Source organism: Triticum aestivum, chromosome 7B, assembly GCF_018294505.1.
Source record: "Triticum aestivum cultivar Chinese Spring chromosome 7B, IWGSC CS RefSeq v2.1, whole genome shotgun sequence".
NCBI classification, from domain to species: domain Eukaryota; kingdom Viridiplantae; phylum Streptophyta; class Magnoliopsida; order Poales; family Poaceae; genus Triticum; species Triticum aestivum.
Genome location: NC_057813.1, coordinates 415,371,128 through 415,390,705, shown reverse-complemented (window position 1 = coordinate 415,390,705; position 19,578 = coordinate 415,371,128). Strand labels below are relative to the sequence as shown.

General features: G+C 47.1%; 1 protein-coding gene across 1 annotated transcript; it reads left to right on the top strand.

The window, feature by feature from the left end:
- Positions 1-15,292: 15,292 nt before the first annotated feature.
- Positions 15,293-18,387, top strand: LOC123162877 (NAC domain-containing protein 35). Its single transcript, XM_044580629.1, has 3 exons — positions 15,293-15,768; positions 15,985-16,256; positions 17,541-18,387. Exons 1-3 carry the CDS (start codon positions 15,504-15,506, stop codon positions 18,171-18,173), a joined length of 1,170 nt encoding a protein of 389 aa, XP_044436564.1. The 5' UTR covers positions 15,293-15,503; the 3' UTR covers positions 18,174-18,387.
- Positions 18,388-19,578: the final 1,191 nt, after the last annotated feature.

Sequence of the window (19,578 nt, the reverse complement as noted above, 5' to 3'; positions counted from 1 at the left end):
CAGCCGCCGCCCCCCAGTCCTCGTCCGGCGGGTGATCAGACGCCGCCCCCCAATCCACCTCCGGCAAAGAAGCAGAAGCAGTCCTGGATTATTAACCCGGACCCTTATGTACCTAAGACCACAAAGGTACCGGAGCCATCACTGAAGCCTCTCCCCACAAGGCCTTGGGAACGTAGTGCCGAGGAAGTCGACGCGGCCGCGGCTGCTGATTTGGAGAAATGGAAGGCGGACTGCAAGAAGAAAACAGAGCCCGAGCCCAAGCCAGTATTTTCTGATGAGCAAAAGAAGTGGGCTAAGTCATTTTTGAGCACACCGTCCCAAGCCGCGAAGAATCTGCCTAACGACTATGCACGTGAACTTCGCAGGCAGGCACTCATGTTCAAGGAGAACAAAGAGCGGGAGAAGGCCGAAAGTAAAAAAAGCGGGAAACAAGTTGCCCAGCTCGGGGAACAAAGTAAACAATCGATTGCCCCGCTTATAGTGGAAGCCTTCTGTCCGGATGACCCCGAGATCATACAAGTTGCGGCAGCACAGGGATTGACTGTAACGAGTGCCAGAGAACAAGCGGCCAACTTAGGTATTACTCTTCGTGAACTGTTAGGCCTTGATGAGGCGCCAGTGAAGGAGGTAGTAATTACATATGTCAAGAATGGGCCTCTCGTCGAGCCTGCGGAGGAAAAGGATCTACCTCCACAAATGAAAGGTCTGCTGAAATGGTACAAGGGTTACATAAAAAATAAAAACGCCAAAGAATATATTTATGCGGAAGTTAGACATGAGCATCACTTCAAACATTACTATGTACAAATTGAACTGAGTGAATTGTTCCAGCTTTTCAATCTGCGCGAGCTCGATAAATCTATCATCAGTTGCTACGTTCTGTAAGTGATTTATTAATTTCTACCCCATCTCGTTCATATTGCCTGCACTATATATATGTCCTAACTATATTGTTGTGTCCGCTATTATACATGCAGAATGAAGATTAAGGAATGCAGAGTAAGGAACATCCATGATGTTGGATTCATTGACCCACACATCGTTAATGGACATGTGTTGGAGCGTTACCCCGCCGACGTGGAGGCAGACCTGTGGCAGTTTCTTACAAAGCAGGAACTCAAAAGTGATATTCTATTTCCTTACCATTTTGAGTGAGTGTTTCTGTCTTGAGCACATTCTCTTTTGTTTACTCCATGCATGGTATGTGGCCGGCTAATCGATGAGTTATGCATGACGTACTGTGCATGTATCGTGTCCGCAGGTTCCACTGGATTCTGCTAGTAATTAAAGTTAACAGCTCAGAATGTCTCGTCCACGACTCTGTGAATATGGATCCAAAGCTTTGGGGCGGCATGAGAAGAATGCTGCAGAAGTAATTATTTTCATTCATTTGCGCTCTATATCGATCGGCCTATTTCGTTCATTTCCTAATATCAAGTAACTAATTAATAACTCTCTTGTTCATTTAATTTTCTTTGCCTCGTAGGGTTTGGAGACGGTTCGTAGATACAAAGGTCGGTGAATTCAAAAAAGAGCTAGAATTCAAAATGTTAAAGGCTAAGAATGCTGGGGATATTCAGCCACCGGAGACCAATCTATGTGGATACTATGTCTGTGAGATGATCCGGAGATACACCTCTGAGCGGGTTCCGAGTGATACCAATGCTAAGAGGAATAACCTCCGGTGGATGCTTAGTCCAGAAGCTCGCTTCCGACCACTTCAAGAGGAACTAGCTAGATGGTTCAGCAGGGAAGTCCTCCATCCTAAAGGAGAACACTATTACGAGGACGTAGAACTTTATATGCATTAAATCATGTATGGAAACTTGTTCAAAATTGTATATGGTCATCCGATGATATTGAATATATATTGTATATTCCTCTTGAATTCTTTTCGGTTCTAATTTCAAATTTATTTGAAATTGTACATTCATATGCATGTATGTAGTACCGTAGAATATATGAAACTCCTTCAAAATTAAAATAAAGCACAAAAGAAATAAAACAATACAAATTAAACAGAAAACAGGTTTAAGGGGGGAGGTTTACGGGGGGCTAAAACCCTAAACCTGCGGCGGCCTTTAGTCGCGGTTGGCCAGAAGAACCGCGACTAAAGGTCCTCCGCCCCGACGGCCACCTGGCGCCCACGTGGACGGGCCTTTAGTCGCGGTTCTTAAGCAACCGCGACTAAAGGGGGGGGCCTTTAGTCGCGCCCGGTCGGTCGCGGTTGCGCAACCGCGACTAATGGCAGTTGCGAACCGCGACCAAAGGCCTTTTTTCCACCAGTGTACACTTCTATGTAATGGATCGCGACATCATGTTACTGAGACTATATGCTCAACCTCAATACTAGTGCAGAAGCAGGCAGTTAATTTTGTAGATTTTGAGCACACAATAAAATATATACTTGCATGTATGGCGTTTTAATAATAACAATGCATCTGGAAGTGAAATTTACTTACATAAGTAATTTTAATTCAATATGTATGGTGCACAAATGCAGTTGGTTTCATCAGTTAAAATATGCGTGGTGTACAAATGGATGATCTGTAAAATACAACGGCCCAAAGATGCATGCACCCTAGACATAAGTATGACAAAACCAATTTGGTGTTGAATACCAAAAGACAAACACGAAAGATACAGCTAAATTCCCTATCAGAGTATAGTTGCTGAAATCGAGTGAGATTTTAGGCCACCTTCATCTGACTTTACATTGACAATTATAATTGCTAGCTCTGAAATTTGTGCCATATTCTGTTTGGAAAAAAACTGAAGGAAAAATCCTTTAATTCATTGATGACCAAAGAAACGAAAATCACATGCTCAGTATTCAGTGCTAATATGGTTTAAGTGTATGAAATTTTGGTCTCGTTTTTGTTTCAGCATTCCACTATATAAAGAGAAGCCTATATGAACTGTTATTTCATTGCTCTACCAACAGCATGATGAGGTTTCAAATGAAATGAAATGATATGTGTGCTACCACAATCAAGGTCTCATGTACGCCCAATTTAAAGAAACTAGTTTCACAAAGATAGAAAGGACTAATGTTAAGAGAAGGAAGGCTTGTTGAAAAGACTATTCAAGTTTGGTTCTATCAGGAATCCTCAATGAATTAGGAAGTGAAGCATACATAATGTTCTGGCAACATCTTGCACTCGTTGATCTGGCCTTTTCGAACAACTACATTCGCTGATTCAGTTCTCCACATGCTTGGTTATGCAAGGATCACTGTCAATTGTTGGATGTGTAGAGAGAGAGAGAGAGAGAGAGAGAGAGAGAGAGAGAGAGAGAGAGAGAGAGAGAGAGAGAGAGAGTCAAATCCATGTATATGTTGATAGCTCAACTCATCATGTACTAGCTAGAACATACACTTCTATTGTTTTTAGCTAACATATATATCTGCATGGTTATCACACATATAGGTACAGGATAATAACTAACGTGATGTGCATGAGTATGCATCTTCTACGCTTTTGAGTTTGAGATGCATATATTGACATGACAAATGAGAAAAAGGAGAAGGGCCCAGAAAAGAAGATCCAACCATAGTGAGAGAACTGTTCATCGTGGGGATCATGATGCTTCGGAAGCTCATGATTCCTTGTTGCACATCAATGGACAACTGATACTTTGGGAGATCAGAGACATCGAACTCAGCGTCTAGCTAGCTAGGTTAAAAGTGTAATGTCATGCACATATATATGCATGTGTAGGTTCAGTGGTTGGTTCAAATGGTGGGTTGGAATAGTACTAGTATGCACGCACTGTGTATCAGTGACCTGTGCATGGTGAGATGACAACATGATAAGGCTAGTCTAACGCATACAAATGGTGATCCACCAGACTTGTGTAGGCTCCACTTGGCAAACACCTAAGACAAGCAAATGTTGTGATAAAGCTTGCATGCGGCTGTAGTTCTAGGTAGCTAGAGAGAGAGGCATCTTAACTTTTATCAGCGTGTATTGGAGCCAAAAACCAACACAAATCAACGGTAATTTATTTGGTTCTCTCTGTTAACTGCTTCATGCCGTTCGTTGCTGAAAGGTCTGTGTGCGTGCACACAAAGGCAGGCAGATAGATTGATAAATAAAAAACACTAGCTAGAGCTCAGAGATGTCTCTGTGTGTATGTGCAAGAGGCGATGAATTTAGGAGTTTGGTCAAATTCGAGTTCGGTTAAGGGACCTCGGTCGGCTTTTGGCACGACTGGTAGCACGGGATGGCCCCTAGAGCAACTCTAGCCGATCCCTGGAAGTCTATAAGCAAGTAAAAATTTCATTTTACTCCTCTAACCGGCACCTACACAAACTCCTAAAATCTATAAGGGAGTAAATTTTTTACTCCTCCGCCGACGCCCCCCCCCCTCCCCCGGCGCCTAAATATACTCGATGCCTGTGCAGCCAAGTAAACTCTTGCCCGCCTCTTTCTCCCGCCTTCGCGGCCACCTCCTTCCCACCGATGACCGCCCCCGTCGCCAGAATGGGTAGCCAAGAGTTCCGCCACCCCGTCGGCCACCGCCGCCGGCTTGTCCCCGCCAGAAGCTACTCCCTCGCCGCCGCCCGCACCAAAGAAGAGGATGGGAATGAAAAATCTTCAACGTCCGCAAGCACCGGCTCCAACCACGGCCAAGTCGGATGGGGTGGCCACTGTCTCTCCGGCGACGGCCGCCCTCCCGCAACTCCCGCCAACGGCAAGAGAGATAGGAAACCGATGGTCATGGCGTCGTCCCTCACTGAGGAGGCCGCAAACAAGAAGAAAAAGAAGGCCACTCCTCCTCCGTCCACGTCCGGTGCATCGTGCATCATCTCGGGCTGCCCCTATGGCCACTGCTCCGGCGCGTCCGGCCGCCACAACCGGCAAGAAGGCTCGCGCCGCCAAGTGCTAGAGGAATTGCCAACAAGGTAAAAAAAACTTCTTTTTCATTTCGGCCGATGAATTTGACTTTGATTGTTGGTGGCCAATGATGATAGAGTTTGTTTTGTTGTCGTATTGCGGAGATGAATACAGCCGAATTCTTGGCGTCTTTGGGGTCCTCGGTGGCGATGGGGCTAGACGATCTCAATTATGATTCAATTTGGGATCATTTGGAGGTGGCCGAAGAAGAGATGGTTGAAGAGGAGATGGAAGAAGAGGAGGTGGCCGAAGAGGAGATGGCCGAAGAGGAGATGGCTGGAGATGAAGAACTTGAGGAGGTGACTGAAGCAAGCAGGAAGAGGTCACAAACTCACAACTATAATCAAGTTGAAGATATTGCTCTATGCTATGCTTGGATGAACATCTCCATGGATGCAACAGATCAAACCAAGGCTATGTTTTGGGAGAGAATTGTGGAGTACTACAAAAACTCCAAGTCGAGGTGCAATCAAGTCGTACACAAGGGTCTCTTGGGAATCGTTGGGGCACCATTGACGACAAATGCAACCGATGGTCCAGTAGCATCAATCAAGTGAATCATGCACCACCAAGCGGTGTGCAAGTCATGAGTATAGCCCGTACATCCAAGGACTCTTCAAGCATACGAACAAGAAGTTCGGACACAAGCCCTCTGTGTTGCATCATTGCTACAACGAGCTTTGCAAAATGAGAAGTGGATCAAGAGAGTTGCGAATACCACTCCAAAAAGATCAAGGTTGAGAATATCCGTTGAGGAGGACGACGAGGTAGATGAAGATGCCAGCAGTAGACCGGAAGGGAACAAAATTGCAAAAGAGAGAAAGAAGAGAAATGCCTACGGTGGCACATACAAAGAGGAACTTGTGGCCATGATTGAGGCCAAAAAGGTGTTGGCGGCTGAATGCAAAGAAGAGAAGATGGTGAGGTGGAATGAGCTCAAGATGTTGGAGGATGAAAAATGGAAGGCCAAGTTGACGCCGAAGAGAGGAAAGTTGAAGGAGGAGGAGCGTAGACTTGCACTGGAGGAGGATAGGCTTCGTGATGCCAGGAAAGCCGAAGATCGTGCTATCATGTTCATGAATCCAACCACAATGGATGAAACAACAAGAAAGTATTAGTGGCTGACTTGTAGGAAGATCTTGACCCAAACATAAGTCTCTCTTTGGAATGGTGGTGGTGGTGGTAGCGATGGCAGTGGTAGCGGCCGAGAGGGTGGTGGTGGTGGTGGTGGCCGAGAGAATGGTGCTGGTGGTGATGGTGGCCATGTGCACGGTGGTGGCGGTGGTGATTTCTTCGACGAGGACATTGTTTGAGGTCGTGCATTCCATTGGGTGGCCTCGATCCACAACATAAGACATGCTATGGTTGTGGTGATTTTGGATCAAACTTTGTGTTTGAAGTGATGCCTTTTGGATGAACTATGCATGTTTTAACTAGAAAATCGTGATTGATGAAACTATGTGCTTGTTAACAGTTATGTTATGCATGTTTTAATTTGAATGTTTCATGATATATATTGTGATGTGTTTGAATCCCATGCGGCTAGGACAAAAAACTTATGCAATTTTTACTCCACTAAGTTTAGGTGATCGGCTAGGTGCGGCCACCTATAGAATAAAAGTTTACTCCACTAACTTTACTCTGTCGTCTACTCCTCTATGTTTTAGGGGGTTGACTAGAGTTTCTCTTATTATGGTGTTCTACCCTTTTCTCCTATTATTCAAATCAGGAGGCCTCAATTTCGGAGCTCACCGCTAGTGATTGAGACTTTGGGTTTTGCCTCCTGAAGAGCTGGTGAATTGGCAGGATCTTACCACCACATATTCCCTTCCCTCTCAGAGGCTCCCGACCGGCTGCACTGACCCCACACCTTTTCTCGGGCAAGTTCTCAGTCAAATAGCTCTACTCCAAGCTAGTGTAGGGGCATCGGTCTAACCACTTTGTGGGTGTTTAGCGCGTTTGGATCCCTTCCAAAATTAAAATCTTTCTTTGGCAAGCAATTAGGAAGCGCCTTCGGACTAGTGATCAGATCCTTAAGCACAATGACAACGCTAACATGGCTTGTTTTATTTGTGGGGAGATCGAAAAGACTAAACATATTATTTTCAACTGTGTGTTGGTTAAAGTCGGTTGGAGTTGTGTTCGGTCGTGACTGAACATCAATTGGAACATGGGCAAATTTGTAGCATTATTTGTGCATGTATTGAACATGTCGGGTCAACTTCTTCTTGTTCTCTGGACCACCTTTGTAGCCCTTTGTTGTTCTTTGTGGACTACTCGTAATAAGTTTATTATTGCATTTTCAAAATAATTGCTCATTAACGAAAAAGGGTTCCGCCCACTTTGTATTCCAAAGCAATCAACATCGTACACATAGCATTGCTGGGGCGAGCAGCAAGCCCAAAAGAAAAAGAAGAAACAAATGCCAACAACGGCAACTCGACAATGCGTGGATGACCCAGAACCGCTGCGCCCTCAGAAGACAAACACCATAGCCTGAGGCTCCGATCTGCCACGTACAAGCAGCACCTTCAAGAAGGGATGCGACGCCGATGACGCTGCTGCCTGGACGAGTCCTAGGGTTTCCCTCGGCACGCGGAGGGAAGTGGGGGATGGCTACCACCGACACCCTCCAAGAAGGAATGGTGGCAACCGTCGGTGTCACCGCATCGGAGCCGGATGAACCGACAAGGATTTCTCCCGCACTCCAAACCCCACCTCCAAACCGGAGCCGACCAGCCAAACCACCGCCCAACACCATGCACCATCGCGGTTGCACCGCCACCCACGTTGTCTTACTGCGAGGACCAACACGAGGCCAAGAAGACCGGAGAGAAGTGCCAGGCGCTGGGAGCAGCAACACCAAGGCCGAGCGGGAGGGAACCACCTCCACCGCCGTCGTGCGGGAGGCCCGCGCCTCCGGCACCGTCGCGGTCGTCGTCCGGACACGGCAGCGGGGCATACTTGGCCACTCCTGGCCCGGCTAGGACCGAAACAGGCCCACTAAGCCCCGACGGACACGCTGCAGCAGGCTGGCGTCGGCGCCACCAGCACCCAGTGTTGGGGAACGTAGTAATTTCAAAAAATTTCCTACGCACACGCAAGATCATGGTGATGCATAGCAACGAGAGGGGAGAGTGTTTTCCACGTACCCTCGTAGACCGTAAGCGGAAGCGTTATGACAACGCGGTTGATGTAGTCGTACGTCTTCACGATCCGACCGATCCAAGCACCAAACATACGGCACCTCCGAGTTCAGCACACGTTCAGCTCGATGACGATCCCCGGACTCCGATCCAGCAGGGTGTCGGGGATGAGTTCCGTCAGCACGACGGCGTGGTGACGATGATGATGTTCTACCGACGCAGGGCTTCGCCTAAGCACCGCAACGATATGACCGAGGTGGAATATGATGGAGGGGGGCACCGCACACGGCTAAGGAACGATCACGAAGATCAACTTGTGTATCTAGAGGTGCCCCCTCCTCCGTATATAAAGGGGGGGGGGGGAGGACGAGGGGGCCGGCCAAGGGGGTGGCGCGCCCTAGGAGGGGGAAACCTACTCCAAGTAGGTTTGCCCCCTCCCTTTCCTATTCCAAGAAGGAGGGGGAAGGAAGGAGTGGGAGAGGGGAAAGGCAAGGGGGCGCCGCCCCCTTCCTTGTCCTATTCAGACTCAAGGGGAGGGGGCGCACCTCTTGCCCTGGCCGGCCCCTCTCTCTCTCCACTAGGGCCCAACAAGGCCCATTAGTTCCCGGGGGGGTTCCGGTAACCCTCCGGCACTCCGGTTTTCTCCGAAAACACCCGGAACACTTCCGGTGTCCGAATATAGTCGTCCAATATATCAATCTTTATGTCTCGACCATTTCGAGACTCCTCATCATGTCCGTGATCACATGCGGGACTCCAAACTACCTTCGGTACATCAAAACTTATAAACTCATAATAAAACTGTCATCGTAACGTTAAGCGTGCGGACCCTACGGGTTCGAGAACTATGGAGACATGACCTAGAACTATTCTCGGTCAATAACCAATAGCGGAACCTGGATGCTCATATTGGATCCTACATATTCTACGAAGATCTTTATCGGTCAAACCGCATAACAACATACGTTGTTCCCTTTGTCATCGGTATGTTACTTGCTCGAGATTCGATCGTTGGTATCCAATACCTAGTTCAATCTCGTTACCGGCAAGTCTCTTTACTCATTTACATAATGCATCATTCTGTAACTAACTCATTAGCTACATTGCTTACAAGGCTTATAGTGATGTGCATTACCGAGAGGGCCCAGAGATACCTCTCCGACAATCGGAGTGACATAACCTAATCTCGAAATACGCCAACCCAACATGTACCTTCGGAGACACCTGTAGAGCTCCTTTATAATCACCCAGTTACGTTGTGACGTTTGGTAGCACACAAAGTGTTCCTCCGGTAAACGGGAGTTGCATAATCTCATAGTTACAGGAACATATATAAGTCATGAAGAAAGCAATAGCAACATACTAAACGATCAAGTGCTAGGCTAACGGAATGGGTCATGTCAATCACATCATTGTCCTAATGATGTGATCCTGTTAATCAAGTGACAACACATGTCTATGGTTAGGAAACATAATCATCTTTGATTAATGAGCTAGTCAAGTAGAGGCATATTAGTGACGTTATGTTTGTCTATGTATTCACACATGTATCATGTTTCCGGTTAATACAATTTTAGCATGAATAATAAACATTTATCATGATATGAGGAAATAAATAATAACTTTATTATTGCCTCTAGGGCATATTTCCTTCAGTCTCCCACTTGCACTAGAGTCAATAATCTGGATTACACAGTAATGATTCTAACACCCATGGAGTCTTGGTGTTGATCATGTTTTTCTCGTGGAAGAGGCTTAGTCAACGGGTCTGCAACATTCAGATCCGTATGTATCTTGCAAATCTCTATGTCTCCCACCTGGACTTGGTCCCGGATGGAATTGAAGCGTCTTTTGATGTGCTTGGTCCTCTTGTGAAATCTGGATTCCTTTGCCAAGGCAATTGCACCAGTATTGTCACAGAAGATCTTCATTGGTCCCGATGCACTAGATATGACACCTAGATCGAAAATGAACTCTTTCATCCAGACTCCTTCATTTGCTGCTTCCGAAGCAGCTATGTACTCCGCTTCACATGTAGATCTCGCCACGACGCTTTGTTTAGAACTGCACAAACTTACAGCTCCACCGTTTAATAAAAACACGTATCTAGTTTGCGATTTAGAATCGTCCAGATCAGTGTCAAAGCTTGCATCAACGTAACCATTTACGACTAGCTCTTTGTCACCTCCATATACGAGAAACATATCCTTAGTCCTTTTCAGGTATTTCAGGATGTTCTTGACCGTTGTCCAGTGATCCACTCCTGGATTACTTTGGTACCTCCCTGCCAAGCTTATTGCTAAGCATACGTTAGGTCTGGTACACAGCATTGCATACATGATAGAGCCTATGGCTGAAGCATAGGGAACATCTTTCATTTTCTCTCTATCTTCTGCTGTGGTCGGGCATTGAGTCTGACTCAACTTCACACCTTGTAATACTGGCAAGAACTCTTTCTTTGCCTGATCCATTTTGAACTTTTTCAAAACTTTATCAAGGTATGTGCTTTGTGAAAGTCCAATTAAGCGTCTTGATCTATCTCTATAGATCTTGATGCCCAATATGTAAGCAGCTTCACCGAGGTCTTTCATTGAAAAACTTTTATTCAAGTATCCCTTTATGCTATCCAGAAATTCTATATCATTTCCAATTAATAATATGTCATCTACATATAATATCAGAAATGCTACAGAGCTCCCACTCACTTTCTTGTAAATACAGACTTCTCCAAAAGTTTGTATAAAACCAAATGCTTTGGTCACACTATCAAAGCGTTTATTCCAACTCCGAAATGCTTGCACCAGTCCATAAATGGATCCCTGGAGCTTGCACACTTTGTTAGCATATTTTGGATCAACAAAACCTTCTGGTTGCATCATATACAACTCTTCTTCCAGAAATCCATTCAAGAATGCAGTTTTGACATCCATTTGCCAAATTTCATAATCATAAAATGCAGCCATTGCTAACATGATTCGGACAGACTTAAGCATCGCTACGGGTGAGAAAGTCTCATCGTAGTCAACCCCTTGAACTTGTCGAAAACCTTTCGCAACAAGTCGAGCTTTATAGACAGTTATATTACCATCAGCGTCAGTCTTCTTCTTAAAGATTCATTTATTCTCAATGGCTTGCCGATCATCGGGCAAGTCAACCAAAGTCCATACTTTGTTCTCATACATGGATCCCATCTCAGATTTCATGGCTTCTAGCCATTTTGCGGAATATGGGCTCATCATTGCTTCCTCATAGTTCGTAGGTTCGCCATGGTCAAGTAACATGACTTTCATAATAGGATTACCGTACCACTCTGGTGCGGACCTTACTCTGGTAGACCTAGCCATGTATCCTCCCAAAATCTTGTTCTCATCCCATTGCCAACAAGAAATTTGGTCCTACGGAAGAACAAGTCTTTCATTCTCATAAGCCCTTTCCAGAATGGCGAATCATTCGGCCTCGCGGTGACTTGGTCAAGAGTTTTCGATTGCAGATATTTGTTATGCAATATATGTGCCCACATACCATCATTCTCTACTGATAACCTGTAAAGCCATTTACTCATAAGGCATTTATTCTTAATTTTCAGATTCTCAATACCGAGACCTCCCTGATCCTTGGGTCGGCATAATATATCCCATCGTGCTAGGCGATATTTCTTCTTGGCCTCATCTGACTGTCAGAAGAATCAAGATCGAAAGAAATCTAGTCTTTTCCGTACCCCCTTGGATACCTCAAAGAAGGATGGCAGGAATATCGACATATTAGTAAATGCATGCCAACAAAAATTATATAGTTGGGTTCGTATTTGAACTTAGTTTTCAATGCTATGATTTTTTGTGACATGCATGAACATTTTGTTAGTTAAATTTATGGTCAAATTTTAGCACGAAATACAATGAGAACCAACAAACCAGGATGGAGATAGTACTGAGTTAATAAGCACTAGCCGACCACCATACGACATTAACTTGCCCTTCCAACAGCTAAGCATAAAATTGGGCATGGACCCTTTTCTCTAAACAAAGGAGAGAGTCACGGGCATCCCTTGACTCATAACAGCTAGGTCATACACAGATCACAATATAGAGATGTTTTAACCTCCGAAACCCACACGACCGAACACTGCGATACACTGATAGCATGCTATGTTACGTACAGTAACGTACTAGCCAGCAAACAACGGCACATGCCTGGGAATATCGAATTGCCCCAAAAGGACAGCCTATATACGTACGTACGTCTGTAAATGCTGGCATGTCCTTGATCCATATGCAAACCTAAGGCCAACTCTACCGGGCTCTTCTACTTCTTCCCCCCTCTATGTTTGGACCGGACTGTTCGAATCGAAAACGATATCTAACAAGCTCCCTCATTTGGAGTCGGACAGTCTCGATATTTTGATATTCCCACTCCTCCCTCATAAGGGCAACTAACGGACTATTCTATTTCTTCCCGTATATTTGGACCGAATTGTCCTTTTTTTAGATTCAGACAGTATGGACTTTTCCATACTCCTACTCCAGGGTCAAACGGGGGAGAGGAGTAGGGTGCTCGAACTGTTTGCCGCGTCGACCCGACATTTGGACCTAACCCAAATATTCCACCCACCCCCACCTCGCCCTGCTTATCTACCCTCTCCCTGCTCCTGGACCACAGGGCCGTCGCCACACCCAAATCAGACGCCGCCACACCCAGAGGGCGACCACTGCAACACCACCTCTACCAGACGCAACCATCATAGTGGATCTGTTAGGCCCAGGGATTCGTGTGCCCTGTCTGAGGTGTTCCATGCTCGTGGGGTTATTCATCTCCAGTATGCGTATGATACCATTATCACGGTGAAGGGATCTAAGCTTGACATATCATCAATCTCATGTTACTTCATCTTTGCTTTGAGTCCATGTCGCGCCTCAAGATCAAATACGTTAAGAGCGAGGTTGTGGTCTTGGATTTTGTAAATGGATTAGCATCGAATTTTGGACAACCTCAACTATAGGTTTCCTGCCTTTCCCATCGCATACTTGGGGGTGCCACTTTCTGAATCTAGGATCTAGATTCGGGACTTTGACCCACTTATGGGGTGGGTCTCGTCCAGGATAGAGCCATGGTGTGAGGGGTTGGCTTCCAAAGGAAGCAAGTCCGTGCTCATAAACTCTTAATATCTAGCCTCCCCATGTTTATGATCGGTTGTATATTCCACCGGAAGGTGTTCATAGCTCCTTCAACAAGGATCTATCACGTTCTTCTGGTGGCCAACGACTGCCAGAAACACCATATGGTGAAGTGGGCAGATACCCTGCTTCCTTAGGACCAAGGTGGACTAGGTATTTTGGCATCCCGCCGCATGAATGTGTCCCTTATGACGAGATGGAGTGGTGGATCCTCGGGGGGGGGGGGGGGGGCTCCCAGTTCTGGAAGTCTCCCTCTTTTGGCTTAGGACATTAGGGAGGGCTCCCAGTTCTGGAAGTCTCCCTAGTTGATCAACCATTATATTTGTCTTGGACCACCATCTCCATTGGTAATGTACATGGGACCCTCTTTTGGCTGGACCCGTGGCTTGGCAGGGCCCCGTATCGTGCCAATTTCCGTGTATTTTTTGTGATATTCTCAGTCTCGATGCTTTTGGTTGCCTGGGCCGCCAGTAGTGCGACTTTGGAACATCCCGTTTCGATGAACATTTGGCCCGAAGGAAACCTTAGCTCGGGTTGCGTTGTGAGCAGCCCTTCCGCCCATGTTGGTGGACTCCCTTCACGTGGTGTCTTGGCTAGAGCCTTCAGGGGGCTTCTGTGTTGGATTGACGTATCGTTCCCTAATTCTGGCTTGGTCTGTGGAAGGCGCCGCTTCCCCTAAAGATCAAGATATTCGTTTGGCAGCTTTTGCACGAACACCTCCCCTTGGGGATGGATCTGGCCAAGCTCCATGGTCCTGGTGATGGGTTGTGCGCCCTATGTGGTGTCCCTGAGTCCAGGATCCATATTTTCTTTTCCTGCCCCTTGTCCGCTTCTTATGGAGCTTTGTCTAGGAGGCTCTAGGGCCTAAATGGCAGGCTTCAGACCTTAGACAATTTCTAGAACAGTAGGCTAGCCGTACTGGTAGAAGGAGACGCCTCTTCTAGTTAGTGTTCACCACTTTGGCTTGGATATGGATGACACGTAACAAGATGTTGATTGAGAGGGTTTTTTGCAACGTGCCACTGACTCCGTGTTTAAATTTCCGGCATTCCTGCAACACCGACACCCGCTTTCTAGGCAGCGGGATAGGGAGCGGCTAGGCGCCAAGATTGATACTCTGTGTGCGGCAGAACGACGCATGGCTTCGTCGCCTAGCTAGTACTACGGTGGGTCCATGGAGCCTTGTACCATCTTTCTTTTTCTTTTGGCATGTTTGTATTGTTGCCCCAGCAGACTTATTCTTTCCAGCCCTTGAACTTGTTGTATAGTTGTGGTGTTTTGTTTTATATACTCCCTCCGTCCTGAAATAAGTCTCTCAACCTGTTGTATTAAAGTTGAGGCACTTATTTTAGAAGGGAGGAAGGTTGTCAGCATGCATATAAGAGCGCGCATGCGAAAACGTACCGTACTTCATGTCCCTCTCCGCCCACATGCATATGCATATAGGGTTCCGCTACAAATCGAACGTCAAATTATTAGTATTCCCGTACATATACCGACTTAGCTGGCTGGTCGACTATATACGTGTAGTGAAAAAAAAACGATTTATCTCTCGATCTATACCGTTGATCCAAGCTAGGGCTAGTATACAAGTACACGTCGCTGCTCCAATTTATGTGCCACCGCTGATCTCGCTTTCCATGGAGGCGAGGTCCCCTTCAACCCCTCCATCGTCGCCTCCCTTCTTACAAGTGTTCTAACTCTCCTCAGCTAATGTTACTTCTAGTACGACAACTGTAGCAGAGCTAATGCGTACAATGTTGCCTCCTTTTTACCTGGGGCGCTTGCAGTGCAAGACGTACAGATGCATGTACTAAGAATTAGTAGTAACTATTAAGCGGTGATCGATATCTCTTATCTCTCCAATCCCTAACTTATCTAAAAGTAACAGCCACCCTTAATTCGGCAAGTACACATCAACAGGTCCTCTTCTAGCCTGCTGCTGTCTAAGTTTTAACTACACTTTTTTGGAAGAAAAAAAAGTTTTATTCAACTACTCTCTCTCTCTGTCTCTCTCTCTCTCTACCCCAGACCACCACCAGCTAGATGAGTACCACTTGCACCTATCAGAGTCTCATTCTCCACAACGCTGTGCAGTCCAGTCCTGTTTGGCTGTGTCACTGTGTGTGGCGCCGTGTATGTGTAGCTATAGGGCTAGTGGTGTAGCTAGCGCCTTGTACAAGCTAGGACTAGTGCTTCTCCAGTCCTCCTCTTCTCCCTCTACCTAGCTTGCTTCTGCTATAAAGGGCGCCGGCGGAGGCAGGGTAATCGATAGGGAGGGAAGCGAGATGACTCGATCAAGGCCGACGACCACCACCACCATGGGGGGATCAGTACCAGACCACCACCACCACCAGCACGACGGGGAGGTGGACGGCGGGCAGCTGCAGCACGGCGAGCACGTGGAGACGGTGATGCCCGGGTTCCGTTTCCACCCGACGGAGGAGGAGCTGATCGAGTTCTACCTCCGTCGCAAGGTGGACGGCAAGCGCTTCAACATCGACCTCATCGCCTCCGTCGATCTCTACCGCTACGACCCATGGGATCTCCCCGGTACTGCGCAACGACGAATCCACCTAATTATAATCATGGCTAGCTAGCTTCCCACCGCGTACATGATTTCATGCATGTGACTCGAGATACCTTTAATTAACTAGTCTCGTTGATTTCATGTGACCTCCACCTTCATTCTCACCTTTTTCCTTTCCCTCCTCTCCCCATCTCCATGGGTGCACGGGTCGATTGTATTGCGGGCATAAATCATGGCAGCACTGGCGTCGATCGGGGACAAGGAGTGGTTCTTCTACGTGCCTCGGGACCGCAAGTACCGGAACGGCGACCGGCCGAACCGGGTGACGCCGTCAGGGTACTGGAAGGCCACGGGGGCGGACAGGATGGTGAAAGTCGTGGAGGGCAACCGCTCCATCGGCCTCAAGAAGACGCTCGTCTTCTACGTGGGCAAGGCACCCAAAGGCCTTCGCAGCAGCTGGATCATGAACGAGTACCGCCTGCCACACGGTGAAACCGAACGGTACCAAAAGGTAACCCTAGTAAATTTTTCTTGAGTATAGGTAACTACTAGTAATTCATTATTAGCAAATCTTTATGCTGATCATGTAAAGCATTAGATTTTAGTTTTCCTTTTAACTGCAAGACAACAAGATCTGGTTTTGAGTTTTCGCTTTGTACTTCACCTTAAATTGGGTTTGATTAACTTGACCAGAACAAAATTAAGTTGCCCCCTTGAGCTGATAGGTAATCTGAGAAACCGAATGAATTTGGTTGCGCTCAACTTTTGGAAGCTCCGCGAGATCTTGTTGCAAAAGCATAAAGTGCGTGTTAGCTCGTCAGCTGAAGATGCGTCCCCTCACAAAATAATTCCGTTCACTGTTGGAGTTGAGATATGATATGATCCATGACTAGAGCGATCGCTTCCGTAATACTTGCCGGCATGTATTTGCAAATATTATTGGCCGGCACGTATTGTCTGGTGAAATAAAGGTGTAGAAGGTCCGTACGTAGTGAAAATTACATGAGCAAGAATTCAGCCAACGTCTCAAATTCTCCATCGCTTCTACCTATGAACAGTTATACCACACACGCCCGCGCGTGTACATCGATCTTTGTAGTGTTAGTTGCTTGTAAAATTTCTTTGTAGCCACAACTTTTCCTTGTACTCGGTCACTGGACCCGGAATTATTTTTAGGGAATATATATGTTAGTGCCCAAATTTGTGCAACCATTTTTTTGAAGGAGTATGATATTTTGGCTTAAATTTGGTTGGCTGTGCCTTTCGCAATGAGATTTTGCCCACCCTACTCACATTTCCTTCACCATTCTTGCCAGAATTTGTCAATGTTGGTTCAAGGAATCTCTAGCCAATTCTTGGTAGCCATAGTTGGCAAAATTTTCTAGGGCATAGGTTCCAACTTTTTAAGATGTGCATATGTGATAACCAACCCAAAAAAATACGTACAACTCCTTCACATTTCTTCTGATCATATATAGCAAGAAAACGCACCTCCTTCAGTTTCAGTTCTTCGCAGTCGATATGTAAAACCATTTAGCTGTACTGCTATAGACTTATATGGCCTCTAGTGGCTGCTTAATAATTTGGGAACTTATATGTTGTACTTTTGCTTTGTTTTGTGAAACAAAATGTGTATAGCACTTAGTTCACGTGTCACTGAACAGTTTAATTATCTAGAATGCATATGTTGCCTTAAGATTATATCAACTTGTACTCTTATTTTATTGCCCATTTTATCTTTCTAGAAAGTAAATATTCCAACTCATGCATCCTCTTGCATGTATGTATATATCAGGAAATTTCGCTCTGCCGGGTCTATAAACGCCCAGGGATTGACGACAACTTCCACCTCACTGGGACAACAACAAGATCGTCTGGCTCCAGAGCGGCGGCAACGAGGCACAGTACAGCAGCACACCGGACGTCAGTGGCAACTCACCGCCAGCAGCCGCCAGTGTTTGTCGAGGGCGGCGGTCACCACTCATCATCTGCTCTCAAGGCGTACAACGCGCACACGACCCAAGGAACAAATGCAGCCAGCACCATGACATCACTGTCGGCAGCAGGGGCGACGCCGCCGGCGATGTTCCGGTCGGCGGCCTCTGTAGCCTCGCTGAGCTCCACGACCTCGACAGAGGAGGATGGCACGTCGCTCTACCACCACCACCTCAAAGGACACAACAACCCAGCAGTAATGCAACTGCATTCTTCCACGCACGCCACGCTGCTCAACACCAATTCCTCGGCAATGGCGACCATCCCGATCGAGGAGCTGAGTCGGGCGATTGGGTCCTACAGCCAAGCTTCAAACCCTAACCACCCCACGGCGCCACTGCAAGGCCCATTGCTTAACTTCCCTAGCTTGGAGAAGATCTGGGACTGGAACCCTCTCCTAGAATCTCCAAAGGTTTGCACAAGCTTCAAGTAACTTCTTAGTTGCATGAATGGATCAATGCACTTATCATATATATGCCTCCCATTATTTGTATACTTATGTATATGCAGACAATTATCCGGGCTAGGACAAGGCTATATATGTAATGGAATAGGTAACAAATTAAGACAGTTCTAGTCCCATGCAATTAATTGGTGTAACACTGTCTGTGCATTTCATTTCCGAATAAAGGTTAATCAAAATTATAGATATGTGATCCAATCATTTCCCTTCGTAATAATCATGATTTAAATTAAGTATGCACAGATAGACGGTGTAATTTACGGATAGGATCTACCGCTCCTTAGGCTGGACATGATTTATTGCTTGACAATGTATTGAATTATTTTATTTTTAGGGTGCTCTGGACTTTTTGGCTGTGTGCATTTAGCTATGCAGTGGCCGGGCTTTCTTTCAATACGATTGTATCACTTTGATATATCTATTCAATGAAAAGTCCTTTGTCGAAAAAATGCACAGATAGACGGGTACATAGTTTTTCAGGATGCCTCCATGAAAGTATCCAATTTGCTATCTCTAAGGCAAGTGTAGTTCTTTCTAGCTAGGTTGACCGAATTGCACAAGAGAGACTAGATTCGAAACCCTCTCCTCACCCTCTCTCCATCCATCCCGGAGTCCAGCGCTCCCGGGCGACTCAGGAGCGACCTCCTTCCTGCCACCGGCGTAGCCACCTCCTCTCCCTCCCTCCCTCGCCACCGCATGAGGCTGGCGTCGGGCAAGCCCGTGGCGCAGCTGGGGACTGCGGCGTCCTGGTCCTTGCTGCGTCGCCTTGCGCTGGAGAGCAATTGGATCTGGGGCGGCGGCCCTTCCGGCGAGGCCCCTCCGTGCTATAGCGAGCGGCGGGGCTGACGTGGTGCCGGTTGTCTAGTCGGACGGCCGACGGATCTTCGGTGAACCAGGGCCTGGCGTGACTGCTCTGGCGTCCGGCGGCGCCTAATCTGGCCGCTGTCCTCCGACCCTGATCGGTGTCCTTCTCTCTTGTGGGTTCCTAGCGGTGCCGGCGTGGCTTGCTGGGACCCTGGCTGGTGGCCCCGGTGAAGCTGGTGGAGGAGATCTACATTGCGGGAAACCCCTTGCTCGCCCCCGGCCGGCCGCACCGGCGACGATGCTCAAGGGTGCCGCTTTTCTTCTTGGAGACGTCGGTCTACGTCTGCTCCTCTACCCCCCCCCCACCTGCCTAACTCCGGTGGGCGGCGGCGGCATCCTTGACGTTGTGACTTTCCTGAAGGCGTCGCCTTGAGGGCTGAGTGGTGGTGGGCACCGTGTGGGTCCTTGACGGTTGCTGGTGGTGGGCACTGCTTTGGGGGAAACCATAGGATCTGGTCTTCCAGATCGGACGATGGCGGTACTGATGTGCCGTTTCTCTCTTGGAAGCATC

Excerpts from the sequence above, each read along its gene's own strand:
- LOC123162877 (XM_044580629.1), top strand. The coding sequence starts at position 15,504 with ATGACTCGATCAAGGCCGACGACCACCACCACCATGGGGGGATCAGTA. Across the intron at positions 15,769-15,984 it reads CGACCCATGGGATCTCCCCG|CACTGGCGTCGATCGGGGAC; the intron begins GTACTGCGCAAC and ends AAATCATGGCAG. Across the intron at positions 16,257-17,540 it reads AAACCGAACGGTACCAAAAG|GAAATTTCGCTCTGCCGGGT; the intron begins GTAACCCTAGTA and ends TGTATATATCAG.